The following is a 25887-nucleotide window of genomic DNA, read 5'->3' as shown; positions in this document are numbered from 1 at the left end:
CATCTGGAGCTAATGAGACTTGAGTTGGAGGCCAGGCATTTGGAAATAGAAGCAGTTGAGAGACTGAGATGTCTGCAGGCTGAGGAGAATGAAAAACTGCTATGCCTGGAAGCTGAGGAAAAGGAGAGGCAGAGGCGGCATGAGAGGGAGATGCTGACTCTTCACCAGAGTCATGGAGGTAATGGGGAAGGGAGTAACTGGACCCCAGAAGCACAAAAGATCAGTAAATGTCTTCCACAGTTTAAAGAGGGGGATAATTTTGATAGTTACATTCATATGTTTGAAAGGGTATGTAAACAGTATGATGTTGACCAAAGGCTCTGGGTATGGTTCCTGACTCCCTTACTCCATGGTAAAGCTGTAACTGTGTTGTCTAAACTTCATTATTGTGAATATTTGGATTATACTTCTGTTAAAAATCACTTTTTATAATGTTTTAAGCTAACACGTGAAACTTATAGGAAAAAGTTTTGTGAGCATAGACACAAGGCAGATGAAAGTTTGTGTGAATATGTTGCTGAACTGAGCACTTATTTTCATAGATGGGTGAGTGGATGTCAGTTCACCACTTTTGAAGGGCTGGCAGACCTTTTGGTGAGGGAACAAGCCCTTAGCACTTTGCCTGAGGACATGAGGATCTGGTTAGCTGATAGACAAAGGGCTACTTCAGATGAGTTGGGTAAGAAGGGAGACCTATACCTAGCAAGCAGGGCATCCCTGCACAGGGAAGGAACCCTCAATACTGCTCATGGGTCTAAAAAAACATGATGGGCAGCACAGACTGCCCCAACAAAATCTGCCAGTAGCAGGAGAAGCCACTAGTCCAGGTACATGTCCAGGACTTTGGGTTAAATGTCTTGAATGCAACCAGTGGGGCCATGTGGCATACAGATGTCCATGGAGGCAAGGTGGGGAACAAAAGGTGAGAGAGGTAGTAAGTGGGAAAGGCAAAATGACAATAGCAGGTTATCTTGAGACAACAAGGGTACTGAACTACCATTCTGCAGATGTCCTGATAGGAAAGGATTTGGATGAGGCAGTACCATGTGCTTATGCAGTTACACACAGTCAGGCTAGGAGACAAGCATGTGAGTCTGGTAGCCTGGGAGAGACCCAAACAGACTGCATACTTGCAGCCAGGACTGGTGAGGTGGTTACTTCAGGGAGGGAGTTATTCTGTAGCAGTGAAACTGAAGGTGAGCCACAGCTGCTTGTGGGTACTGATGTTCCCTTGGCCAGAGGGACTGCAAAGGTAGAGGTGAGTAGGAGTACCCAGCCTGACAGTGAGGCACCACTGTCAGAGGATGCCAGACTTCCTATGGAAGAGGAGCTGGGAAGGGTTACAAAGAGAGAGTTGAGACAGGCTCAGCTCTCAGACCCTACATTGCAAGGCCTGAGGCAGGTAGCTAGTGAGGCACCTGATTCTCAAGGGAAGGGGGGAAATCTGTATACTGGGACAAAGGATTACTGTATAGAGGGTGGACCCCTGAGGGAGGGCTAGAAGTTGAGAGGGTACAGCAGGTGGTAGTGCCTAGAGCCTACCTTCTGGCACTTCTAGCTGCAGCCCATGATGTTCCCTTTGCAGGTCATATGGGCATAACATGTACAAAGAGATGTATTATGCAGAACGTCTATTGGCCTGGAATTTCCAGAGATGTAACAGGGTACTCCAGGACCTGTGAGCAGTGCTAAAATGTAGGCAAGGCAGGAGACAAGGTGAGAGCTCTTTTGAAGCCTTTGCCTGTGATTGAGGAGCCATTTCAAAGGATAGCTATGGATATTGTGTGGCCTCTGAGTATCCCACGTTCCACAGGGAAAAAGTATATCCTAGTGGCAGTGGATTATGCTACACGATACCCTGAGGCAGTGGCTCTGTCCTCCAATGAGGCAGAAAAGGTGGCAAATGCTTTGTTGATTTTCAGCAGGGTAGGTTTCCCAAAAGATATACTGACTGACAGAGGTGCCAATTTCATGTCAGACCTGCTGGCTTGTCTGTGGAAGTACTGTGGGGTGAGGCACATGAAGACCACGCCCACCACCCCCAGACTAATGGTCTTGTTTAGAGGTTAAACTCTACAATCAAGCCCATGCTATGTGCATTTGCAGACCAGTTTAAGAGAGAGTGGGGCAAATATTTGCCCCCATCTGTTGTTTGCTTGGAGAGAGGTTCCCCAGGAATCCACAGTTTTTTCACCATTTGAGTTGCTGTATGGGCATAGGGTGAAGGGACCTCTAGATTTAATTCAGGATGAGTGGGAAGGTGAGTGTGAATATCACAAGGAGTCTGTTGTGGCATATGTCCTAAACCTTAGGATAAATCTCAGGGAACTCATGGGTTTGGCCCAGGAGAACCTGACAGAAGCCTAACAACAGAAAAAGGTGTGGTATGACAGGAATGCTCAAGCTAGAGAGTATGCTGTGGGGCAGCAGGTGATGGTTCTCAGTCCTGTCAGACACAACAAGCTGCAAGCAGCTTGGGAGGGACCCTACAAGGTGGTAAGAAAGGTAAGTGATGTTAACTACATGGTAGAACTGCTAGGCAGGAGGCAGGGGAACAAATTGTACCATGTTAACTTGATGAAACCTTACCATGATAGGGAGGCCCTTGTGCTGAGCATTTGCAGTGGATTGCAGGAGGAGTCTAAGGGAGATACAGGAGATGTTGGAACTAGGGGCGATTTAAAAGTCCAACAGCCCCTAGGCCTCGCCAGTGGTGCTGGTGCCAAAGAAAGATGTCAGCACCAGGTTCTGTGTGGACTACAGGAAATTAAATAGTCACACAGAGTCAGATGCTTACCCCATGCCTAGGACAGATGAGGCCCTATAGCAGCTAGGTGGGGTTAAGCATCTTACAACCATTGATCTTACCAAGGGTTACTGGCAGGTACCCTTGACTCCCAGTGCGAGAGAGAGGTCAGCTTTTGTGACTCCTTTTGGCTTGTATGAGTTCACAAAGATGCCCTTTGGGATGAAAAATGCCCCAGCAACATTTCAGATACTGGTAGATCATATCCCAGCAGGAGGATTTGCCCTTGCTTACCTAGATGATATTGCCATCTACAGCCATTCCTGGCAAGAGCACTTTCAACATGTCAGGGGGTTGCTGGGCAGACTACAGAGGGCAGGGTTAACCATTAAGCCAGGCAAATGTCAGGTGGGTATGACAGAGGTCCCCTACCTGGGACATAGAGTGGGGAGTGGTAAGATCAGGCCAGAAACTGAAGCCATTTAGGCATGGCCTGCACCTGTTACCAAAAAGCAGGTGAGGGCATTCTTAGGGGCAACAGGGTACTACAGAAAGTTTGTCCCCAGTAATAGTACCATAGCTGCTCCCCTCACAGACCTGACAAGGAAGAACAGGCCTGATAAGTCAATGTGGACCACAGCATGTGAGCAGGCATTCCGGAAGCTTAAAAAAGCTTTGGGAGGACCCCCTGTGTTAGCAAGTCCAGATTACAGCAAAGAATTTGTTGTGCAGGTGGATACTTCAAACCATGGGGTGGGGGCTGTACTTACCTAGATTTCTTCAGAGGTAGAAGAGCACCCAGTGGTTTATTTCAGTCGTAGGCTCCAACCCAGGGAGAAATGCTATGGAGCTGTAGAAAAGGAATGTCTAGCCATAGTGTGGGCACTGCAGAAACTTCAGCCTTATCTGTATGGAAGAAAATTCACTGTAGTGACAGATCACAACCCACTAACATGGTTACTCAGAGCCAGCCAGCAAAATGCCAAGTTGCTAAGATGGAGCCTAGGGTTGCAATCATATGATATGTCAGTGCAGCACCGCAGTGGGATTAGCAGTGCCAATGCAGATGGGCTCTCAAGACAGGGAATGGGGTAAGGTATACTCAGACCTAACCCTCTCAAGCAGCGTTTCTTAAGGATCACTTGAAAAGCTAGCTTGAGTTCTCTGGGGGGGTGTGAATAGAGGTGAAGGCTGCCAGCCTAGCCAGATAGAATTCTGTAGATAATTCTGTCATTTATAAATATTAATATAAGCCACAGGCTTGTTCTCTTAAATGGAAAGAAATGTTGGTAAATGTTAAACTTCAAAAATGTAACAACAGTGCACTCTGCTGTAAGAAAGCTAAGTCAAGCATTTTATGACCGTCTTTGATCTTTAAAGTCGGCTCTGATATGTCTGGATGAAGGAACTTTGCCTATTGTTTTGAGGCCAGAGTTAATGGCTAGAATTTACATGTAAAAAATGTCCTTTATTGCTCTGGTTTCTGACCAGGTGTAAAGAATGTAAGTGTAGTTTCTGTTAGCCTGGGAACACCAGAGAAGTGTGAAGAATTATGTCATTCGAAGCAGCTCTGTGTTATCAATTTAAAGAGAGAGAATCAGAGAGCTCAGAGAATTTTGTCTTGAGAACATTCAACTCACCAGCACTGCCTGTTTCTATTTGTAAGTTATTTAGAACTGTGTTTTGTCTTAGATATAGCTAGGAAATTGCAAGATTAGACTAGTTTGTTTTTCTGTGATGTCAGAACGTTTGCTACTGTATTATTTTAAGTATTTCTCTGTGATCTTTGAACTCTTGATTAGCACTGTGTAGTAAGAAGTATTGTCTTGTGTTTTTATTTATTCTTAAGTATTTTTAAACCTTTCAAGTGTGGTTGTTTTATGTAGAGTTAATTTAAGCTCTAGAGTACATTGCATGTATATAGTGATACTGTACCAAGTCACTCTAATAAGCCTTGACTGTTCAGTCACACTTACCATTTGGATAATAATATTGCACAGTAATAACTGGACACCCTTTTAAGGGCCTTTGAGTTGCTGATAAATATTACCTGGGTGGTGACAGTGATTTCTACCATATAGTCTGGGTAAAAGGGCAGAGCTGCAGAACCTGTGCCAGTCTTCCCCAGGAGTGCATGTGTGGTTGTATAAACTCTTATCTCAAAGTGTGTGTGTGTCACCTACTTGGGCAGGGACACGAAGCACTGGTTGGACAGAGAGGGTGCTGGAGGTTTTAGCTTGCTCAGCTGGCTGAGTTCTGGACCCTATAGCTGTGCCAGTGGGGAGTCTTATTGGGACCTGGGACGGAAGGGAGAAACTAGTCCCAGACTGACTGTGATCTCTGTGTGCTCTTAAGGGAAATTGCACTTTACTGTGTGTGTATTTATTATCCTTTCCCTATTTGGACACCCCTCACTGCTGTTAGTGGTAAGGATTGAGGCTTCTTGATTGCTGGGCCAGGGCATGGGCGTCACACCTACATCCAGTCTGCAAGCTGTTTGCATGGTTTATATTAGTGTGCTGGGCTGCTGCATGTGTATTTGGCTGATTCTGATACATTCCACCTAGTTCTCCTGGATCGCCTTCCTCCTGCTGTTTTCCATTCCCATTTCCTCCCCGTTTAAGCCCTGAGGTGCACCATGCATACCCAGTGCTCAGATGTGAACAGTGCTGCTATCTCCTGTTTTTTTTTTATACCTGGTAAACAGCGTGCACACCCATTTAAGCAAGAAAAACAGTGCTCAACAATGTGAGACACCCCCCCCTTTCTTAGCTGTGCTTAGCTAAGGGCAAACATAGGCCACAGAGCTCGATTAAGCTGACAGCATGCATGACACACCCCCTTATAAGGTCATCCACCTCTTCTACTTGTACAATGGTGTTGCTGCACCTACACGGTTGGGTGCAAGCTAACACTGAGAAAAAAATCTGTGATTCAGTATCACTCCCTTCATTTGCTTAAACCAGAATGCTAATTCATAGTTACCACAGTCACACTGAGCCTTCCTCCTTAGCGACCACTATTCCCTGGTAGTTGTCTTATACATGCCATTGACAATTATGGCAAAATGCAGATTTGGGTATGAAAGCTTATTTCCCCCCTTTTTTTATTTTCGTGATGATCCCATTTGCGCACCTCTGCCCTATGCTTAAATGTCCGTGATCGGTCAAAAAAAAAAAACTTGTTTTTTATGACATTTCAGCTATTTTTCATGCCAGTGGCCATATATTTGGCCATTGGCATGCTTACTACATAGAATACATGCATTCTTTCGAACTGTCATGCCTCCGTTTTGTAATTTGCAGAAATGTATTCGGTTATTAACCAAATACATTTCTGTAGGTTATACTATTCCTGCACAGATGCCTGCCTGCTTCCTGGATTGCTAATTCACCTCATTTGCATGATTTTCACCAGCAAATGAGGTAATTAGCATATGTCAGTGGTGTCCGTGTGGGAATAGTGTAGGGGTGCTCGTTCACATCTCGGGGTCTCGATCTTGGATTGCTCGTCGGCCATATTGCATGCAGTAGCTCTGGTACTATTCAGGCACTCTGTACAGAGCTTGCTGAATCCTGGGGTATTTTAATGACTTTAATTTGTTGTTTGTTGCCCATTATGGTGAGCTTATTTCTTGGCGATTATGGTGAGCTTATGTCCTTGTTCCTTCTTGTTATGTTTTTTTTAAGATAATAGGCATAAACATCAGAATAATTTTAATAACTAACAAACTACTTAAATGCTTACTGAACAAATATGCATACCTATGACTTGTTGGTTTCCATTTTGGTACAGGATTAGTACACAGATAACATCTGATAGCAATACATTGCTCATCACGGATTTAAAACATTTGTTTACTCAGCTTACATTGCTAATGCAGCATGTTTGGAAACTTTTTAATTAAGCAATTTTTAAAGGCATACTTGCACACAATAGTAAGATTATTACTTTTTCCATGTGCTGACACAGAATGCAACCCTAGTTCAAGGACATCTACTTAGAAAAATAATCTTCCCTTACCATTCTTAAAAAATGCACACATTTGAATTGCTTATTGTGGACAGCAAATGTAGCAGTTTTAAAGCAGTCATTAGTTGCCTGCATTTAGCACAACTCTGCATTATAGCTTCATTTGATATCTTCTTAAAACCTACCACAGCCTTTCCATTTCAACTCTTGAAATACATGTCATTGTCTAAGACTTAACAGATGGGGTAAACTGGTAGGGGGTGGCAGTTCTACCCCTACACAATTCTCACTGAAGCAGTACACTAGTACATACCTTTACAGTTACAGGTGAGTGTGACACATACTGTCTTACTGTGAAAGTGTTGATGCATAGGTACTTAATTATCTCACTAACACTAATATCTGTCTATCCCCTGACACTCTGTTATATAGTGCACTACAAGTGTCTGTTCTCATCTAAATGCATAGAGGAAAAATTCCGATTTTTGTTGAAATCAATAATACACTAAACCCCACGATATCAAAGAGCAGTCTCACTGACAAAGCCAAATGTCATATGCAGTCGCTCACTTTGGATGAGTAATACTCAATAAACCTTATAAAATGCATGAATATGACCTATTTGTCTGATTGCAAAACTGAACCTTTGGACCTCTTCTTCAAATGTTTAAATTATGAAGGGTGAATTTTAGACCTACCTCAATTTAAAGTAAAAAAAAAATGAGTGACTGTCCGTCTCTATCAATTTAAGTTCAACTCTTTCTTTTCTCTGATTGAACTCTCCATAATTTAAAGCAAGCCAAAAAAAGCAAACATACAAGTTGTTTCAGCAATGCTAGCACCATAGCAAGTAACCAAAGTACTGTGCTACTACTGATTGCTCTCTTTTTGGGGAAGAGAGCGAGAACCAATCAGTAGCCATTCAGCCGTCCATGTCACCTACGTGACTGCGGATGTGGCAGTCCGATCCCCTTCACTTTACTTAGCAGTTAAACCACATAGACTTCTGGGCATCACACTGATGCCTTCTCTCCTTAATGTGGATTTTACAGCAGTCCAGATTTTCAGAAACTAATAAAAAAAAAAAAAAAAAAAAAAAAAAAAACAGAACTCACTGAGCATGCCCAGTTCAAGTTCTGGGACTTTGCGAGTCAGTCGGACTCACTTAGAGCACTGGAGCCAGCCAGTAAATATTTAAATAATTCATTTATAAATATTTTATTTTTAAAAATGTTTTTTTCTTTCTTCACAGCTGGGAAGGCTGCAGTCCTGCAGCCCAATGGCACGAGCCGCAACTAGTGCTCCCATCAATTTATTCCCGTTTTTAGGCAAAACATCTTCTCTGTAGCACAATGGTGAGGCAATCCTTTCAAAAGGGGTCCATATCAGTTCATCACAATGCAATTGCAGCAAACACCAGATTGTTGACCCTTATTCAGCGAAAATCATTTCAGCGATTCGCTGAATTTACCGAGGACAAGTAAATACTTGCTCTACAGCACAACTTTGCCCTTTTCTCCACTGTAGTGCAATGTCAGAGTTAGTATATATAGTTGTGTGTGTGTGTGTGCGTGTGTGTGTGTGTGTGTGTGTGTGTGTGTGTGTGTGTGTGTGTGCGTGTGTGGGGGTGGGGGTGGGGGTACGATTTGCATAGCTGTCACTCCGTTGTGCTGTAGGGCAATTATTTACTTGCCTTTGGATTGCTGAAACGATTTTTTCTGAATGAGGGTCGATGATCCGGTGTTCACTGCAATCGCATTGTGACAAACTAATATTGACCCTTTCAAAAGTATGGTATGTCATCATTGCAATCAGACTTTGCCTGTGGCACTTGTGATTGATACTGTGTATTCTAGTCTGTGTAACTAGATAGTAGGTGGTTCGAATCCAACAGTGTGTGTGTGTGTGTGTGTGTGTGTGTGTGGGTGTGTGTGGGTGTGGGTGTGTGTGTGTGTGTGTGTGTGTCTCTCACTCTCTTCTGTCTGTTAGGTATGGCTTCAGTAACAGATCTGATATGTACACTTCCACTCAGGTGAAACATTTACTTTGTGAGAGTGCTCTCACATCAGTTTCTTACACTTTTAACTCTAACATTTACTCTGCTACACATTGATGAAGTCATCCTTTCAAATGTGTTCCATCTCATTTCAAAAAGACGACTTCTGTTGCGCTTGCAGTTAATACTGTGTATTCTACTTTGCGTAACCTAGACAGGTACATGGTTCAAATCCAGAACTGCAGAAATGTGTGTGTGTGTGTGTGTGTGTGTGTGTGTGTGTGTGTGTGTGTGTGTGTGTGTGTGTGTGTGTGTGTGTGTGTGTGTGTGTGTGTGTGTGTGTGTGTGTGTGTGTGTGTGCAATGCCTTGCAGAATGGCCATAAAAAAAGATCCATTTTGTACATTTAAAAAACACATTTACACTGCGTGATGGCTCCCCCATCAATATCTTCTACTTTTATCATAAACATGTTATTTGCAACACACTGATGAGGTCATCCTTTCAAATATGCACTGTGCAAATAGATATGGCTTTAACAATAGATATGATGTGTACACTTCCACTCGTGACACATTTACAGTGGAATAGGGTTCAGCCATCAACTTCTTCCCTTTTTAACACAAACAAGTGTTCTTCTACACACTGATAAGGTCATAATTTCAAATGTGCTCTATCACACACTTACATTAAGACTTCTGCTGTGGTGCTAGTGATTTATACTGTGTTCTCCATATTGTATAACTAGATAGGTAGGTGGTTTGAATCCAGCAGTGACTGACTACTGTGAGTGTGTGCATCTATCATTCTTGTTAGGAAGGAATGGCTTCACCACAGGTATGATGTGTACCTTTACAGTGGGAGTAGGCTCTTCACCACTTTCAGTCCCTTTTAGCACACAGATCTATGACACTCCACATTAACTTGATCCTATACTAAAAATCATATTTCTCACCTACAAATGCTTTCTCTTACTACCAGACTGTTTCATATATTCACCCTCCGCACTATCTCCACTACACTACTAATATTCTACTGTTACTTTACTTCCTATCATATTAAACTACACAATCAGACTTACCCTCCACTACATACAACATTACATCTCCACAAATCAATACCTCACAACACTACTATCGCTCCCAGTTTCTACAATAATACCTACATAGGTTATCTTCCTATTAAATTCCTCCCACTGAATCCAAAAACTCATACTTCTCTCAAACACATCAAACTCACACTTAAACTCTGAAAACTTCTACTACACATTAATACTCAATTACAACTCTCTGGGGACATCCACCCCAACCAGGACCCAATGTACTACATCAGCACAATTCCAACCCTATTCCTTTACCACCTTTTACTAATTTATTAACCCATCACAGTAACTACAACTTGCTAATTCTTAACATTAATGTCAGGAGCATAATAAATAAGGTCCACGATCTACATGCCAATCTCTTACTGTACTCACCTGATATTATGGTACTAACTGAGACCTGGTTAAAACCAATCAACAGTAACAATGAGATTCTTCCTCCTGGATACAATATCCTACACAAAGACAGAATAGCCAAAAAGAAGGCGGGTAGCAATTTTATTTAAAAACAACCTAAAAGTAAAGGCTGTATATTTGACTATTCCCAACTTCGATAGTGCAGAAATATTATTCTCCAAACTAGAAATTAACTCCAAAAAACTCATTAACATAATTGGATGCTACATCCCTCCAGGAAACAATATAACTACCCTGGAAAACATACTGCATTGGAACTCCAACTCAGTACCACATGAAACTGTCATTATTGGTGATATCAATATTGATTGGGTGACCTCCTCTTCTCAAAACTCCACAAATTTTATCAGCCTATATGGATTTACTCAAATCATCCAATCCCCCACAAGAATAGAAAAAGCAACCAAAAAGGAATCAATTTGATTGGATACTTATAGACTTATCCACTCCTTTCAGTCTGGTTGCCTCCCTGACAGCCTAAGTGACCATCCGCCAACCTTTCTACTAAGACATCAGTTTCATCATAATAAGCAATTAGCTTGCCATCTGATAAGAAGCAAAAAAACATTTTAACACCACCAATTTCTTATCAGCATTACAAACCTGTAACTGGACATCTCTAAAGTTACTTCCCTAAAAGAAGCGGTTCAATTCTTTAACACTACATTTTTAGATATCCTGAACACACATGCACCTCCTAGGACCATTAGTACCGAATCAAAGGCTGCTCCTTGGCTAACTAAAGAAACTAGTTTACTACTAATAACTATAGACAAAGCTTTGAATAACTGGCATTCTACCAGGTCCCAAACATCAAAATGTGATATTGTGTATTTAATATACGATATTATGTTTTTATTCAGTATTATTGCTTTAAGTTAATAGCTATTAGGTTAATTGTTTTTAGTGGAAATTGGCCCTGATTGGCTGATGTTGTTTTAAAAATCACTGAGTAATTTATTGAGTTGTCTGATGAAGTAGCTTTGGCTAGGAAAGCACTCACCATTGTTTGTACTGCGCTTGTGGATTAAAATTTGGAGTTTTATTTGATTTCATCTGCCGTGGTCTGGTGTTTCCTATCTTTTTTCTGCATTTACTATTTGTTTGGGAATCCAGTTTGCCTACACCGCATTATATTTTTTATTTGCTGTATCAAAACAATCGTACTTAGAGTTCCAGAATAAAGCAAAAAAAAAAAAAATCAGTTAAACAAGATAAAATTAATTGCTACCAGAATATACAAGTGAAACACCAAAAAAAAAATCCACCACACCCTCCCCATAAACCAATAACACCACTGAAAACATAGCTACCCAATTCAACAAATATTTCACTGAAACCATAACTGCCTTATCTAATCTTCAAAACTCCTCCCTCCACTGAACCACCCAAGACAAACATTAACAAATCTTCCTTTACATTTAAACTAGTTTCCATCAACAACAAAAAAAATGCTTAAAAAACTAAAACCCACAACCCTAGCCACAAACCATCTTCCAGCAGAATTTATGCAAATTGCTGCTGATACAGTAACCTACCTGTTAACCATCCTTATGAATAGATCCATATCCCTGAGATTTGGAAAATCTCCTGCATAATACCCCTACACAAAGGCAATAATTCTACAGAACTGACTAATTATCGTCCAATACCCATACTATGTCCTCTATGCAAAATCCTAGAAAGATGCATGCATAAACAAATTATGAATCACTTACACACACACACACATACACATTTATAACAAACACCCAGCATGGCTTTCATCCCACCCATAGCACTACTACTGCATTAATGTCCTTTACCAGTACAGTAGACTACCACAGAAACAATGGGAAACTTGTATCTGCTATCTTTCTTGACCTTTCCATGGCCTTTGACATGATCACACATAGTAAACATATCCAAGTTCTTTCTGAGTTTAATATCAGTCAACCCTCTATCTCTTGGTTCCAAAGCTATTTATCTGGTCACCAACAGGCTGTCCAATAGCAGAACAACCTCTCCCCTCTTCTTCCAGTTACAATAGGAGTTGCCCAAAGCTTCATTCAAGGACCCCTACTCTTTTCACTTTTTACTAACAATCTACATACTTCCTCTCTTCTGTCATCCAATATGCAGACAACTCAGCCTTAATCTGTTCTGTCTCCTCCTTACAGGAGCTCCAATTACACATGATTCCTTTCTCTCAGTTGAAGCATGGCTCACAAACTCCAAGCTAATTCTAAACCCTAACAACACAAAACTTATTCTATTTAACCTGACAAGATCCACCACATTAAGCCCATCCTTCAATATTATGTCCAAGAACAAAACCATCATTTCTGCTGTAACTCACACTAAACGTCTAGGTGTTGAAATCGACTGTACGATGAAATTTGACATCCGTATATCCAAGATCTTAAAGAAAATGCATAAAAAATTGGTGTTCTCTACAGAAATAAGCAAACCCTTACCAAACAGGCTAAATCCACCATTGCACATACCTATCACATATCTACACTCCTCTGTGCCTCCTCAATACTCACAAACTTGAGAAAGATTGAAATAGCCAAACTCAATTCCTGCTACAGTAAAATAACCAGGTTTGCCACAGACTCTCCCTTTGTGTCACATCATTATTCAGCTCTTAAATAACTCAATTGGCTTGAACTTCCGCAACTCCATCCCTATGACCAACTGATTTTTGCCTACAAAATCCTTCACCAACCTGACAAAACCCCGCCTTCCAAAATTTAATACTTCCACACTCAAGCTATAGATCACTCCACTAAAGTAATAGATTAGTATTACAGGTAACAAAAGCCAACAACACAGCTGGTGATTCCCTTTTTTCCAACTTCATATCTAAAAAATAGAACGTTCTGCCCACAATATAGTATCCCATTCTTCCTTAACAAATTTTAAACAAATGTTAAAAAGTCATCTGTCAGATACATGGCCATACTTTTGCACCAGCCCTGGTTAATTCACCCCCAGTTTCTGAAGATAGCTAACCTGCTTGCATAACTGCCAAACTACTAACCTCAGTATTCTGAGACTTTGATTTCTCAGTGCCTGTTTATTCTGCAGTACTATACATCACCAAGACTAAGAATTTCCAGTGTACAGTGTCTCTCAGACCTAGACTTAGTATGTAAAACAACAACAGAACTTTTATCATATCCCTTACAGATAAGTCTATGTATTGTGTCAACACCTAAAATCTACAGCAAGGGGTCGTCTCTGACCACAAATTATATAACGCTTAAACTGCATTTTTCTGTATATACTGTAACCTGTATCTTTCATTAATTGGATTTACTGTTACACTTTCTATATCACTGTACTGTACATTGTATGTTGTTATTTTCATTGTATTTTTTTAACTGTAATTTGAATCATACTTGTATCTGGTATGTGGTATCACTGTAGTGTACATTGTATGTTGTTATTTAATTTGAATCGTATTTGCATCTGGTATTTGTATCTTGCATGTGGAGCTTTTCTCCCCGGGCCTCCACTGAAAAAGGGCCTGTGTCCAGTCAGACTTTCCCAGTTACCAAATGTAAAATAAATAATAAATAAAATAAATCACCCTAGCAAACCAATGGGGATGTCATCCTTTCAAATGTGTACTCTCACACTTGTTACAAATGTCTTGTGTGGAGCTTGTAATTCATTACTTTTAGGCCAAACAACTGATTTGAATCACAGTGGTGGTATAATGCCTTCAAATATATTCTGCCTTGGATTTGTGGTACGAATTCACTTGTGGCATGTGCGGGTTAATACACATATCTGTAGAATGTGGACTTACATAGGCAGCTGTTCACTTCCAGCAAAGGACAACATATCTGTGTGTAGTGCAGTGACACAAACAACATTACATCAATTTATTTCTATACTTTGTATTTCTAATGAGGCCTTTTCAACACATTGGTGATTTCATACCAATCAAATAGGTATTCTGTGATACAACTGGTCAGAACTCTGCTGTGGTGCATGCAGTAGATTATGGCTTCTATGGCATGTTTACACAGATAGTCATTGGTCCAGGTCTGGGAGCGTATGTGCGCAAAGCAGTATGAACAGACAAAAGTGGCTTATGCAACAAGCAGTGATATGGCTAAATCACACTTGTGTGAACAGTAATATAGCTACACCGTTTTGATCCCTCAGACTAAGTTGTGCTGTATAAATGAACAGCAAAAGCCTTTCTTATTTCACACACCTTTTATTGTGTTCTTTGTGACATCCTCAATTACTGCCTCCTGTGGCAGACACAGTTACTCCAGAGCTCCATAGAGTGTAAAGCATGACAGGCAGGTGTTTGAATCTGGTAAGGTTTTCCCCTCAGTGTATTGTGATAGACAGGTATGTTTTAATAAAGACTAGAGATATGGCACAGTAAGAGGGCAACTTTTTTAGGTGCCAGACTTCTTGTTAGGGGAGCCATATCCATTCCAATGCAGCATACTGATGTAAACCAATTCAAGTGTGCTGTTCAAGACACAACAGATATGCTTCTTTCTGTGGTGTCAGTGGTTGATGCACCTCCCTCTGAGGTTTGACCTCAGCCATGTGTTCAAGTCTGGCAAGATGAATGCTGACTATGTTAGTGAATGCTCACAGCATTATGTTCCTCCACAATAATGATATGTATTACATGGCTTAATGCAAACATTTACATAAACATTTTATTATTTTGTTCACTATAAAGGGCTTTGCAGGAAACGAGGGCTTATTCATCATTTCTTAATGTTTACCATGCTGCAAAATCATCACAAAGTGTGAGTGGGCCTGTGTTATGATACTTTCTTGTAGTTTTGTGTTGGGTAGTTGATGTTATTGTAGTCTTTGCTTTACTTCCTTATGAGCTGCCCGGTAAAATGATGTATTAGATGTGTTCCAGTTAGCATAAAAAACATTAAGTACTCAATGTTATGAATAGTTGTTGTCGTTTGTTCTTCTTTGTGAAAATGTAACAGAAATAGCCTCTGCACCATGCAGTGACGTTATTATCATAGGCCAGTGTACAGTTGGTGTATATGACATGTAAATTGTCAGCAGGTCAAAAGGTCACTTACTAATATACATTAATGTTTCACTTGGATGTGATTTATGTTACTGTACTATCATACATGTATTACCAATGTGATTAACAAGGCTCACTTCAAGGCTAAATATCAGGTACAACATGGTATACTGCATTCACATGAGTAGTTTGATAGACTTTTTTCTTTCAATATTTATGGTGTGGCACTTGCAGCAGGATGGACACATGTTATAGATTCATAGGTATATACTTGGCTAATCACTACCAGGGCTTTATAAGCCTAGCCATGGAATCCAACCCAATTGTGCCCCTATAGTAGGACACATGTTGGTTGCAAGTCAAGTCACTGATTGTCCACATAATAAAAAATAAATCCTGAATAAAGGGGTCAACTCTTAGGGGCATATTGTCAATGTAGTAGTTTTTCTGGGGTAAATGACTTCCCAAATGATAAGACAATGCATTTGGGGCATGCAGATTCAGTGCATAATGTTGGCACTGGTTATTTATTTGGGACAAACCTTTCTGCAAGATGGCTAAACCATTTGTGAATTCAGTGACTACTCCTAGCTTGCAGTCATCTGCAAACTTAGTCAGCCAGAGGGCTTTGGTATTAGCTTTTACTTCAGGGAAGTAGATTCCAAATAGATGAGGTCCCAGCATAGAACCCGGGGACTCCACTGGTGACTGGTCACTTTGTGGAAGTAAATTCCCCTATTTTGATTTTATGCATCCTGTCTGTGAGATAGTTGGCAATGCAATGGGAGACATAGGGGTTTATTTCCAGTGCATTTAGCTTTTCTGCTATGCCTGACTGGGGGATTGTGTCAAAAGCTTTAGCCAGATTGAGGTATGTGCTGTGTACCATTTTGCCTTTATCGATTGCTTTGATGACCTTTTCAAAAAAGTGGGAAAAATGAATACTGCAGACAGTTGCTTTTCAAAAAAGTCCACAAGGTTGAGTAAGCATGACCTGCCATTGATGAATCAAAATTGAAATGGGTCCAGTGTTTGGAGGTTCCCTGTGTCCTTATTGATTCATTCCATGATAATTCTTTTCATGTCTTTGCATATGAGGTCAGACTTATGGTTCTATAAATGCCTGGGTCTGTGGAAGGTCCTCCTTTATGCTGGGGATGACTGTAGCTGTTCTCAATTCACTTAGTATGACACCTGTATGGAGGCTAAGGTTGAACAATGTTCATAGTTGTTAGTGCTGTCATCTTATATTTTTCCTGAAGAACCTATACCCAGAGCAAAAAAGAACAGTTAGAATTGAATGTGGAATTACTGAGTGGTTCAAACTGGAAATGTGTGTGAAAAGGATTGTTACCCTACTTATTTAAATTATATGCTGAATATACCTTATCAATGCTGGGTAAGATGAATCAGATGCAGGAATCAAGACTCCTGGAGAAATTTTAACAACCTTAAATATGGATGATGCCACTCTGATGGTTGAAAGTGAGAAAGAGTTGAAGAGAATGTTAATGAAGGTGAAAGTAGACTGCTATTTTGGAATATATCAAGAAGGACATAGAGAACCTCCAAACATGGACCCATTTCAGTTATGATCTATGGTAACCAGAATGTCTTGTTCAAATTTATCATAGCTTTCCTACCAAGATGCTTGACTCTTGGCAGGAAAGTTATGATAAATTTGGACAGGATAATTTGGTTATCATGGATCATCTATGTTCATTTAGTCTCACAAACTTATCCCAACCTTGGTTATCAATTGGGCTGAAGTACAAATGATCTGCATATACAAAGCCAGGTCTTCTTCTCATTAGCAAGTAACAGGTATCATACAACAACCCCCCATTAATATTCCAAAACATACACGCTGATTGGTCAGCGTGCATGTTGTAAATCAGACTTATACTAATGGAAAAAGGTCCGGTCACCCAGACTTTTTCCATTAGTATGTCTTTTTTTTTTTTTTGTTACAGCAATGGTAAAAGCAAGATCTCTGTTGCTTTTTAGAAACTGTCTCGCTATGTTAAAGGAGTTTAATATAGTGAGATAGCTTTAAAAAAAGCAACGGAGAAAGGAAGTTCTCCGTTGCTTTTTTTAAAGCTGTCTCGCTATGTTATCTCCTTTAACATAGCGAGACACTTTCTAAAAAGCAACGGAGATCTTGCTTTCTCCGTTGCTTCCACACACAGCTCTGATGTACTGCGTAAGCATATGCATCATCAGAACTGCTGCAGAATACCAGACAGCTGCAGAAGGGCAGTACGGAGGCATTATACAATGCCATTATTTAAGAAAAGTCAGTATTTATTTTCTTAACTAATGTCATTGTATAATAGCAATAACCCACTTCTGGGTGTGGGTAATGCTGGATTTACCCATGGTTGTCTTTGTTTGGCCACTAGGGCTTCGTCTTTGTGACCGAACCACACCGACCGTGGGTAAATCCAGCATTACCCACACCCAGGCGTGGGTTATTGCTTAATTCTTATATTACTACTAGCCACCAAAATTCAGTCTAAGGGGTTGGTATGATGGTTAAGGAGTATCTCACAGACACAAAGTACAGGGTTTCATTTTTAACTTTGGGAAATTGTTTAGGCTTAAAATGGCCCTGTAAGGGCAGCTAGTCTAGTGCCTATCTATGAATGTCTGGTAAATCTACTTGCCTATACTTTGGTAGGAGGCTAGCATAACGGGTAAGTTTTCTATCTGAGAGATATATGATACAAGGTTTGATTTTGGTCACTGTTTGGTTGTTCACTAAACTTGTAATGGTTTGCAGAGTGATTATCAAGTATTTGGAGGAAAAGAGTTGACATAATGGTTATTATTTATTTATTATATATTTTGTTTGACATTTGTTTACTGTGAATGTCTGACTGGACACAGGTCCTTTTTCAGTGGAGGCCCGGGGAGAAAAGCTCCAAATACAGTAAATAACTTTTACATCAGGCAGTTTTGTTTACATAATACACTTTGGAATATATAGTAACAGTATACAGTCGTGTAGCAGTTTTTAACAGTGATAAAGCTAGCTACATTTACATACAGTATTTAATTTCTGACTTATAGCAGTTTTTATATGTTCTAAAATTATGAGTGTGTGAGGTAAAGAAGGAAGAAGACAGAAAGGAAAGGAAATATTAGTGGAGAAATAATGTGGTGAGAGAGAGGGAGTTAGAGAGCAGTAGTTACTATAAACATTCTTCAGGGTTTTCACAATTACAGATCCAGGGTGCAGTAGGTGGATTTTAGGCTATGGATGTAATAAATGTTAGCATAGGAAGTTGTGATGCAGGTTAATTTAAATAGGACAGAGAAGGAAAGAGGTACATTAGTGGGAGTGACAAAGTGCTGGGAGACAGGGAAGTGTTAATAGAGCAGTAGTAAGTATAAGAGATTAATCAGGGTTGTCACAGTTACAGAGCTAAGATTGATGTAGGTGGGATTTTAAGGCTTTTTTGAAAGAAGTAAAGGAAGCTGTGGCTGAGATGTTGGGGGAAGGTTGTTCCACTGTTTGGCAACAGTGTTGCTATAGAGGGAGACGCCTGTGGAATTATTGGCTTTGGTCACATCTAATAGGGGTTTTTGACTGGATTGAAGGACTCTGGTTTGGTACTTGGGTGAAGTAAGTTTTGTAGAGCAGGGTTTTTTCAGGGTAGCGAAGTAGGTTGTGGGTTAGTATACATTGATAGCAAAGAATATAGTTGGGATGTTCTAGCCAATTAAGTGTTTTAAGTGCTCTATGAGGTGTATTGGTTGCAAATTTGGCAATTTTATTATAACATGCTTGCAGATTGGAAAGGTTAGATTTTCTGAGATTGGTGAATATAGGTGAGGAGTACAAAAGAGTGGAGATGGGGTACATGCAATAGTTGCTCTAGTGGAGTCTGTTAGGAACTGTTTGTACCTGTATTGCAGGGCAAGTTTTTTTATGTACTTTCTTTATATGGTATGTCAAATTTCATGTTACTGTCGATAGTGACTCCTAGCAGTTTAGAGTGACTGACAGGAGATATGCCTGTGTTATTATTGGAAGTGATGATGAATTTAATGTTATGACTAAAGTGTTGTGTAGGTGGACATATAATAAGCTGAGTTTTATTGGGATTTAATATTAATTGTGATTCCAAGAGTCCACTTTCAACAGCAAGACAAGAGGATTGTGTTTGTTGTGGGAGTGCCTGGGGGGAGGAGGAAATACATATTAGTAAGGAATCATCTGCATATTAAATGATGGAAGCATGAAGTATGGCAGTATGTAGGTTATTAGTGAAAACAGAAAAAAGCAGTGTTCCAAGAATACAACCCTGTGGGACCCCTAGTGAGACTGGTAGTAATGGGGAGAGTTCTTGGTGTCATCTGACTACCTGCTGTCTGCCTGTTAGGTAACGTCTAAACCAAGAAATGGTGGATGGGCTTAGATTTAATTCTGTGAGAGTGTTGATGAATTTATCATGATTAACCATGTCAAAGGCCTTGGAAAGGTCTAGGAATATAGCTGAGACATAATTTCCATTGTTTCTGTGTTTGTTGACTGCCTGTGTGAAAGATATAAGAGCTGTAGTAGTGCTGTGTGATGGTCTAAAACCATGTTGTGCATTTGTCAGTAGATTATGAGATCATCATTTGTCTGTGTAAACATCTTTCAAGGATTTTGGAGAGGGAGGAGAATATGGCAACAGGTCGGTAATTGGTTAGTTCTTTGAAGTTCCCTCCTTTGTGGAGTGGAGTGATGTAGGAAATTTTCCAAAGGCGGGGGACTATATTTTCAGCTATAGAGCAAGTAATGAGAATTGGTACATGATATGCAATAGCATTAGTGACAATCTTTAAGAGTTCAGCTGGTAGTTTATTTGCAGAGAGAGTTGGGAGTGGCAAAGTGCTGGGAGAGAGGGAAGTGTTAATAGAGCAGTAGTAAGTATAAGAGATTAATCGGGGTTGTCACAGTTTTTTAGTTTATTAAGCATCTTTTTAACAGTGGAGGTGAGGACAGGTTACAGTTGAAAGATTAGATCAGTAGTATTGATTTTGGGTGACTTGATAGTAGTAGTAGGCTTTTCAGAGTTAGCTAGAGTTAGGATGGAATCTGTAAAGAACAAGTTGAACTGAGTTGCTATGTTTGTTTAGCTGTCAGTGGTTGCAGGAGCAGGGGTGCCAGCTTTACCTGGTTGGAGCAATTTGTTAATGGCTGCACAAAATATTTTAGGACTGGTTTGGTATCTGTTTTGGTAGTAGCTTGTTTTGTCTCCTTTAATCATTTTCTTTGCCTTATTTCTATGCTCAAGATATTTTTGTTTTGTCAGTAGGGATACCTGTTTTCTTCCAGTTTACCCAGGCTTTGTCCCTGTCATGTAGTAGAGATCTAGTCTCTTTGGATAACCAGGGGGCATAGTTAGCTTTAATTCTTATGGTTCTAGTGGGTCCACGGTGGTCTAGTATGCTGAAGAATGTTGAGTTAAGGTAGGATACAGCGTTATCTAGATTAAGTGTTCTCAAGGGGTACCAGTTATAATTTGCTAGAGTGGCAATAAAATTGTTGAGGTTAAAGAATTTTTTTCTACATATGTGTTGATAGATGGCAGATTTTACTAGATAGGTTTGACTTCTGATTAGATAGGTTGGTAGGTGGACCCTCAGGCTGTCTGGGAGACAGCCTGAAATACTAATTTTATCTGGTCTGTTTGTCAATATCTAATCAAGTGTTGATTCCTCTCTTTGTAGTTTTATCATCTCTAGTTGGGTCTTGGATAAGTTGAGAAAACCTGTGGAAGTTTATGAAGTTTGTAAGGTTGGAGGAGTTGCATGTTAGCCAGTCAATATTGAAATCTAGTATTATGGTTTCTTGAGTTGGTGAGTTAGAGGCTCAGTAAAGTAGATTTTCTGCGGTATCTATATTGTTACCTGGTGGAAAGTAGCAGCCAATTAGGTTTATAGCTTTTCAGTATACAAATGTATTTTAGTAATTATGACTTCTGATGTTGCTAATGTAGGTAGTGGAAAGTCCATTATTTCAATGTTTAATTGGTTCTTAAATAAAATAGCAATGCCTCCTCCTTTTTTGTTAGCTCTATCTTTGCACAGTAGGTTATAGCCAGGAGGAACTATTTCATTATTAGCTGTATCTGGTTTTAGAGTAGAGGGAAAGGTGTGCATGTAGATCTGAGATCTTGTTTGTGATGCTTCTAATGTTTATGTTAAGAAAAAGCAGGTCAGAGGGTTTTTTTGGGAGGTGTGCAATGACGTGAGTGGAATTTTGTGTCGTTGGGTGGTTGAGGGGAGTGTTAGGATCAGGGTTTGGGTGTACATTTCCACAAAGGGCTAGTGTGGAGGTGATTTTGCAATATGGTGTGGAAGATGTTAGTAAAATATAAGTGATATTTTATAGATGGTGTGTTAGTTTGGAGTGATGGCAACTGGGTGAATGAGATCTGGTGAAAGATGGAGGGATAAATGTAAAGGTTTAAAGAAGTTGTATCAGTAATGATAGTGTTAGTAGTGGCATGATGAGGTAGGGTTCTGGGATTAGTGTGGTAGTATGAGGTAATATGTGCAAGGTAATAAGGCTTAGTGATGCTAAGATGTTAACTAGAGTCATAGTTGAGTTAAATTAAGCAGAGGATTTGTGTAGTGTAATTAAGGTGGTCCGTCAGAGATGTGAGTTGTGGTGTTAGTTAGTGATAGTGTGTAAGATTAGTTATTAGATAACAGAAGGAACAATGGGGAGTGTGAGTAGTAATAGGTTGCATATGTATGTAGGGACAGGCTGTTGAAGCAGGTAGTTGAAGGTGTTGTAAAATATGTGTTGAGGAGATAGGTGGGAGTGGCTGACAGGTGGTTAATTGTTAGTGAGTGCGGGTTTGCCTATGTGAGGTGGTGGGAGTGGTTAGGGTGTATAAATCTAATGGAAATGGGGGTGGGTGGGAATGGGGGCAGAGTAGGGGAGTGGAGTGAGCCCAAGTGTAGCGATGGTGAATGGAGTGGCTAGAACCAGGTTTTCAGATGAGCAAAGGTAAGAAATAAAACTATCAGTGAGTGTCAAGTGAGTAAAAAAGCAGAATGTTTTAAGTGTTCTTGTCCTATAAGTGATTGGTATGTTAGAGAGAAGTAGGAATTATAAATTGTGCTTACTCAATGGCAGTTTCCAATAAAAATGAAAACTGTGGGGCTGATAGTGATAACACTGTGTTTATACCATCACTTTCTAACAGTTACTACACTTCTGGCTAGATGCTGAAGACAGGGGGGGATAGTGAGTTAAAGAGAGTGGCAAGTTGAGGGTGCAGGAGGAGAGACTACAGAGACTGGCAGTGGGAGTCTAGCGACAGCCATCTCTATGCATGTTCATGCCCATCCACCTTTTATAATTAATACAGTTAAGTTCACAAGGTGTTAACATAAGCAACAGACTGATATTTGTTGAAAAGTTGGTAAGAGTTGATCCTCTGTGATGCCAGCAACCTACTTTGTTAACTTGGACTCTGTTGTTTGGAAGTTGGGTTCTGTACTTGCATGGGTGGTGATTTCTTAATGTACAAGCCTGACTGAGGGGAGAGGGACAATCCCGATAGCTTCTAGCTGCAGGGAACTAGGAAACAAAAAAGGGCATAAGTTATGTTAGGGGATGGAATAACAACTACTGAGGGTTAGCACAGACTGTGAATTGAAAGAGAATGTTAACAGGGAGGGTTAAGGCAGGATAGAAAGCAAAGAGAGAACAACAGTAAAAGGAAGAGAAGGAAGGGAAACTTTATGTTAGATGCAGGGTATTAGAGAGTGGTAGGGTGAGACAGGCAGTAGGCAGATGTTGCACTCACATAATCAACAAATACAGAGTCAGCAAATTCTCTAGTGCATACAATTGCAGCACCCACACCTGATAGTTTAACAGGGAAAACAGAAACAGCAATAAGTAAGTCCTGGGAAATGAGGTGCAGAGAGAAGGAAGGAAAAAAGCTCAGAGCAGTTAAATGGTTAAGTTACACCCAAGTAGTGCTCAGTACATATAGTTATCCCAGTTAGTGATCACCACATACAGTTACCCACTGTGTAATCAGAGCAGAAGCACAGTTACACATATTAAAGTCAGTTACTCAATAATTATACAATGAAATATGAAGCATACTGATTCCTTCATAGTGCAAAACCATGTATAGCAGACACTATCACACAGTCAGGTCACAGCCATTCAAATATTTCCATCTGAGTTACAGAGAACAAACCATGCAGTCAAAAAATATTCTAATTGGCAGAAAATTAGTACATAAAAGTAGAAGCACACTTACATGGAAGGCACACAACGCTAAGGAATGCCGAGCACTCCTTCTAACTATAGTAAGGTGTTTTAAAAATGGTGCCCAACATCAGTCCTAAGTAAGTTTGTATCGCTTTCCTAGGTGATAAGGGGGCAGTGGAAATATGGGGGGATAGTCTACAGAGGAATAGGTAGATGAGTCAGAGAGAGTGACATGAGAACCAGGTTCCCAGATGAGCAAACATAAGAAATAAAACTATAAGTGAGTGTAGAGTGAGTAAAAAAGCAGAATGTTATGGTCTTTACCTTTCAGATATAGGATATAAGGTTTGACTCTGACCTTTGGCTATTGGATAGACTTATGATAGTTTGCAGACTGATAGCCTCATATTTTCCCATCAAACTATGGACCTAAAATGTATGCCATAAGAAAACATAAATACCATTTTTAATCCAAACAAAAACCTACAATTCCCCACAAATCATTTTTGGAATATCGTCAGCAAATCAACACTGACTAGCACAGAACTGTTTTGCTACTTTGCATAAATCAAATACTGAAACGAAAAAAAAATTAAAATTCTTCAAAAAATGCTATCTCTGACAACAGTTCCCACACCTCTTCTACCACTGTGCAGTCCCAAGCACATTTAATTCCCCTTGTTTTGCAACATATTGGTGCGTGCACTTTAGAAAAGTACTACTTATAATCAACGCCACATTAAAAGCAGATTCTGATAATCTAGCTGTTAAATTCTTCAGACTAGGTTTATTTATTTATTTATTTTACATTTGCTGACTGGGATTGTCCGACTGAGCTGAAGAGCCCCTTTTCAGCGGAGGCCCGGGGAGAAAAGCTCCAACATATTATACACTTTCATTATAAATTAGCATTAAACAGCAATGTTACAGGATTATTACAAGGCATTAAGTCGCAATACAATGTTATACAGTGTCAATAATCAGGAGTATTATAGCATAACTATTTCAAGATGTATAAAAATAAATTATTTATTAATAATAAATATAATAATTATAATTATTTATTATTATATTATAATATAGGTTCTTACCTATAGTTAAAAACAGTTTACAAAAAATTATCAGCATATAGTTTAAAGCAATCGACCTACAATGCTAGCACTAATCAGTTAAATTTCATGTAAAACTTTTGCAGTTAAAAAGCAAATTAGCATGTGACCCTGAAACATATCTATTACCTGATATTTCTCCTGTAAGATGCTATAACATGCAAGTAAGTCTAACATATGCATGACTTGGGAGTCAAAAATCATACTAATTTTGTATGTTTTTGCTGTTTCTGTCATGTGTCACACTGCTAAGGCCATTGCTAAAGTTTAGATGGCACCTGTGTATGCACACTGGCAACAAAATTAACAAAGCTAAAGTGGTAAGGTTTCTATGCTTTGGAAAAGAACATCATTTTAATTCTGAATGAATATGTTTTACTAAGATGTAAGGTAACAAAAATGACAGACAGTATGGCTATTAAATTCTTAACAGGAATCACAAACCATACACACTTACAGGCCTGTATCCATCTCTTGTCTCATCAATTTCCCTTTCAGTTGTGGTTGTTATTTCTTGTTTTTCATGAATCTCCTGGGAAAGCTTCTTGCTGGATGACAAAATGTCAATGGCACGTTCATCTTCTAGAATGTTTCCCTGTGACATTGACAACACCTCCAAAATTTGTCCTTCGATCTCTTTCAGTTGCTTCCTGTATAACATAAATTTAAAGAGTATGTCAAACTATTTAAAACTCCTTTCATTTACCATTAAACAACCTTGCATCTTGTATCAGAGTATTGAACATCTCTGTTTATGCTCATGGATAAATGGTTCTTGTTCTCATATAAGAAGCATTTTAGTGTTCTATAACCATCTTTGTTCATAGGTTCATAGGTGTGTACTAGGCTAATGGCCCTGGAGCCTTTACAAGCCTAGCCCATAGGATTACCCTGGCATCGTGCTACCAGACCTTAGTTCCCAGTACCTCTGTCGAGCAGAACCACTGGAGTGATCCCCAGGGTGAATTTTCTATTTCCCATCCACTCATTAAGATTTCTGTTGAAGACAGCCAGTGGGCTGGTCTGCTTGACATGTATGGGAAGTCTATTCCATAGTATGGGCAGTCTCTGGGTTATGAACCTGTCCCTCCAGCATGTTCTGTTGATTGTGGTAATGTGGTAATGAGGTTGAGGTCTCTGGAGTGTGTGGTGTGGAGGGATTGGGATATCTTTAGATGTAGCATTTCTAACAGAGCTGGGTCAGACATGGCTTTGTAAGTCAAGCAGAGATTGCCTCTAAGTAGGCGATATGAAACAGAGAATAGTTGGAGTTTTTTGATTCTGTCCATATAG

General features: G+C 39.9%; 1 protein-coding gene across 1 annotated transcript in view; it reads right to left on the bottom strand.

Annotated features, from left to right (window-relative positions):
- The window catches only part of LOC122815364 (dynein axonemal heavy chain 3-like), a 4921723-nt gene that overhangs the window by 1098354 nt on the left and 3797482 nt on the right, over nucleotides 1-25887 (bottom strand). Inside the window, exon 60 of the mRNA XM_044087818.1 lies at nucleotides 25052-25244. Within this exon, the coding sequence (XP_043943753.1) occupies nucleotides 25052-25244 (193 nt within the window). The remainder of the gene's footprint in view (nucleotides 1-25051; nucleotides 25245-25887) is intronic.

Source organism: Protopterus annectens, chromosome 11.part0, assembly GCF_019279795.1.
Source record: "Protopterus annectens isolate FY-2018-M chromosome 11.part0, PAN1.0, whole genome shotgun sequence".
NCBI lineage: Eukaryota > Metazoa > Chordata > Ceratodontiformes > Protopteridae > Protopterus > Protopterus annectens.
The sequence above is the reverse complement of the archived record's forward strand: the minus strand, read 5'-3'. Positions and strand labels throughout refer to the sequence as shown.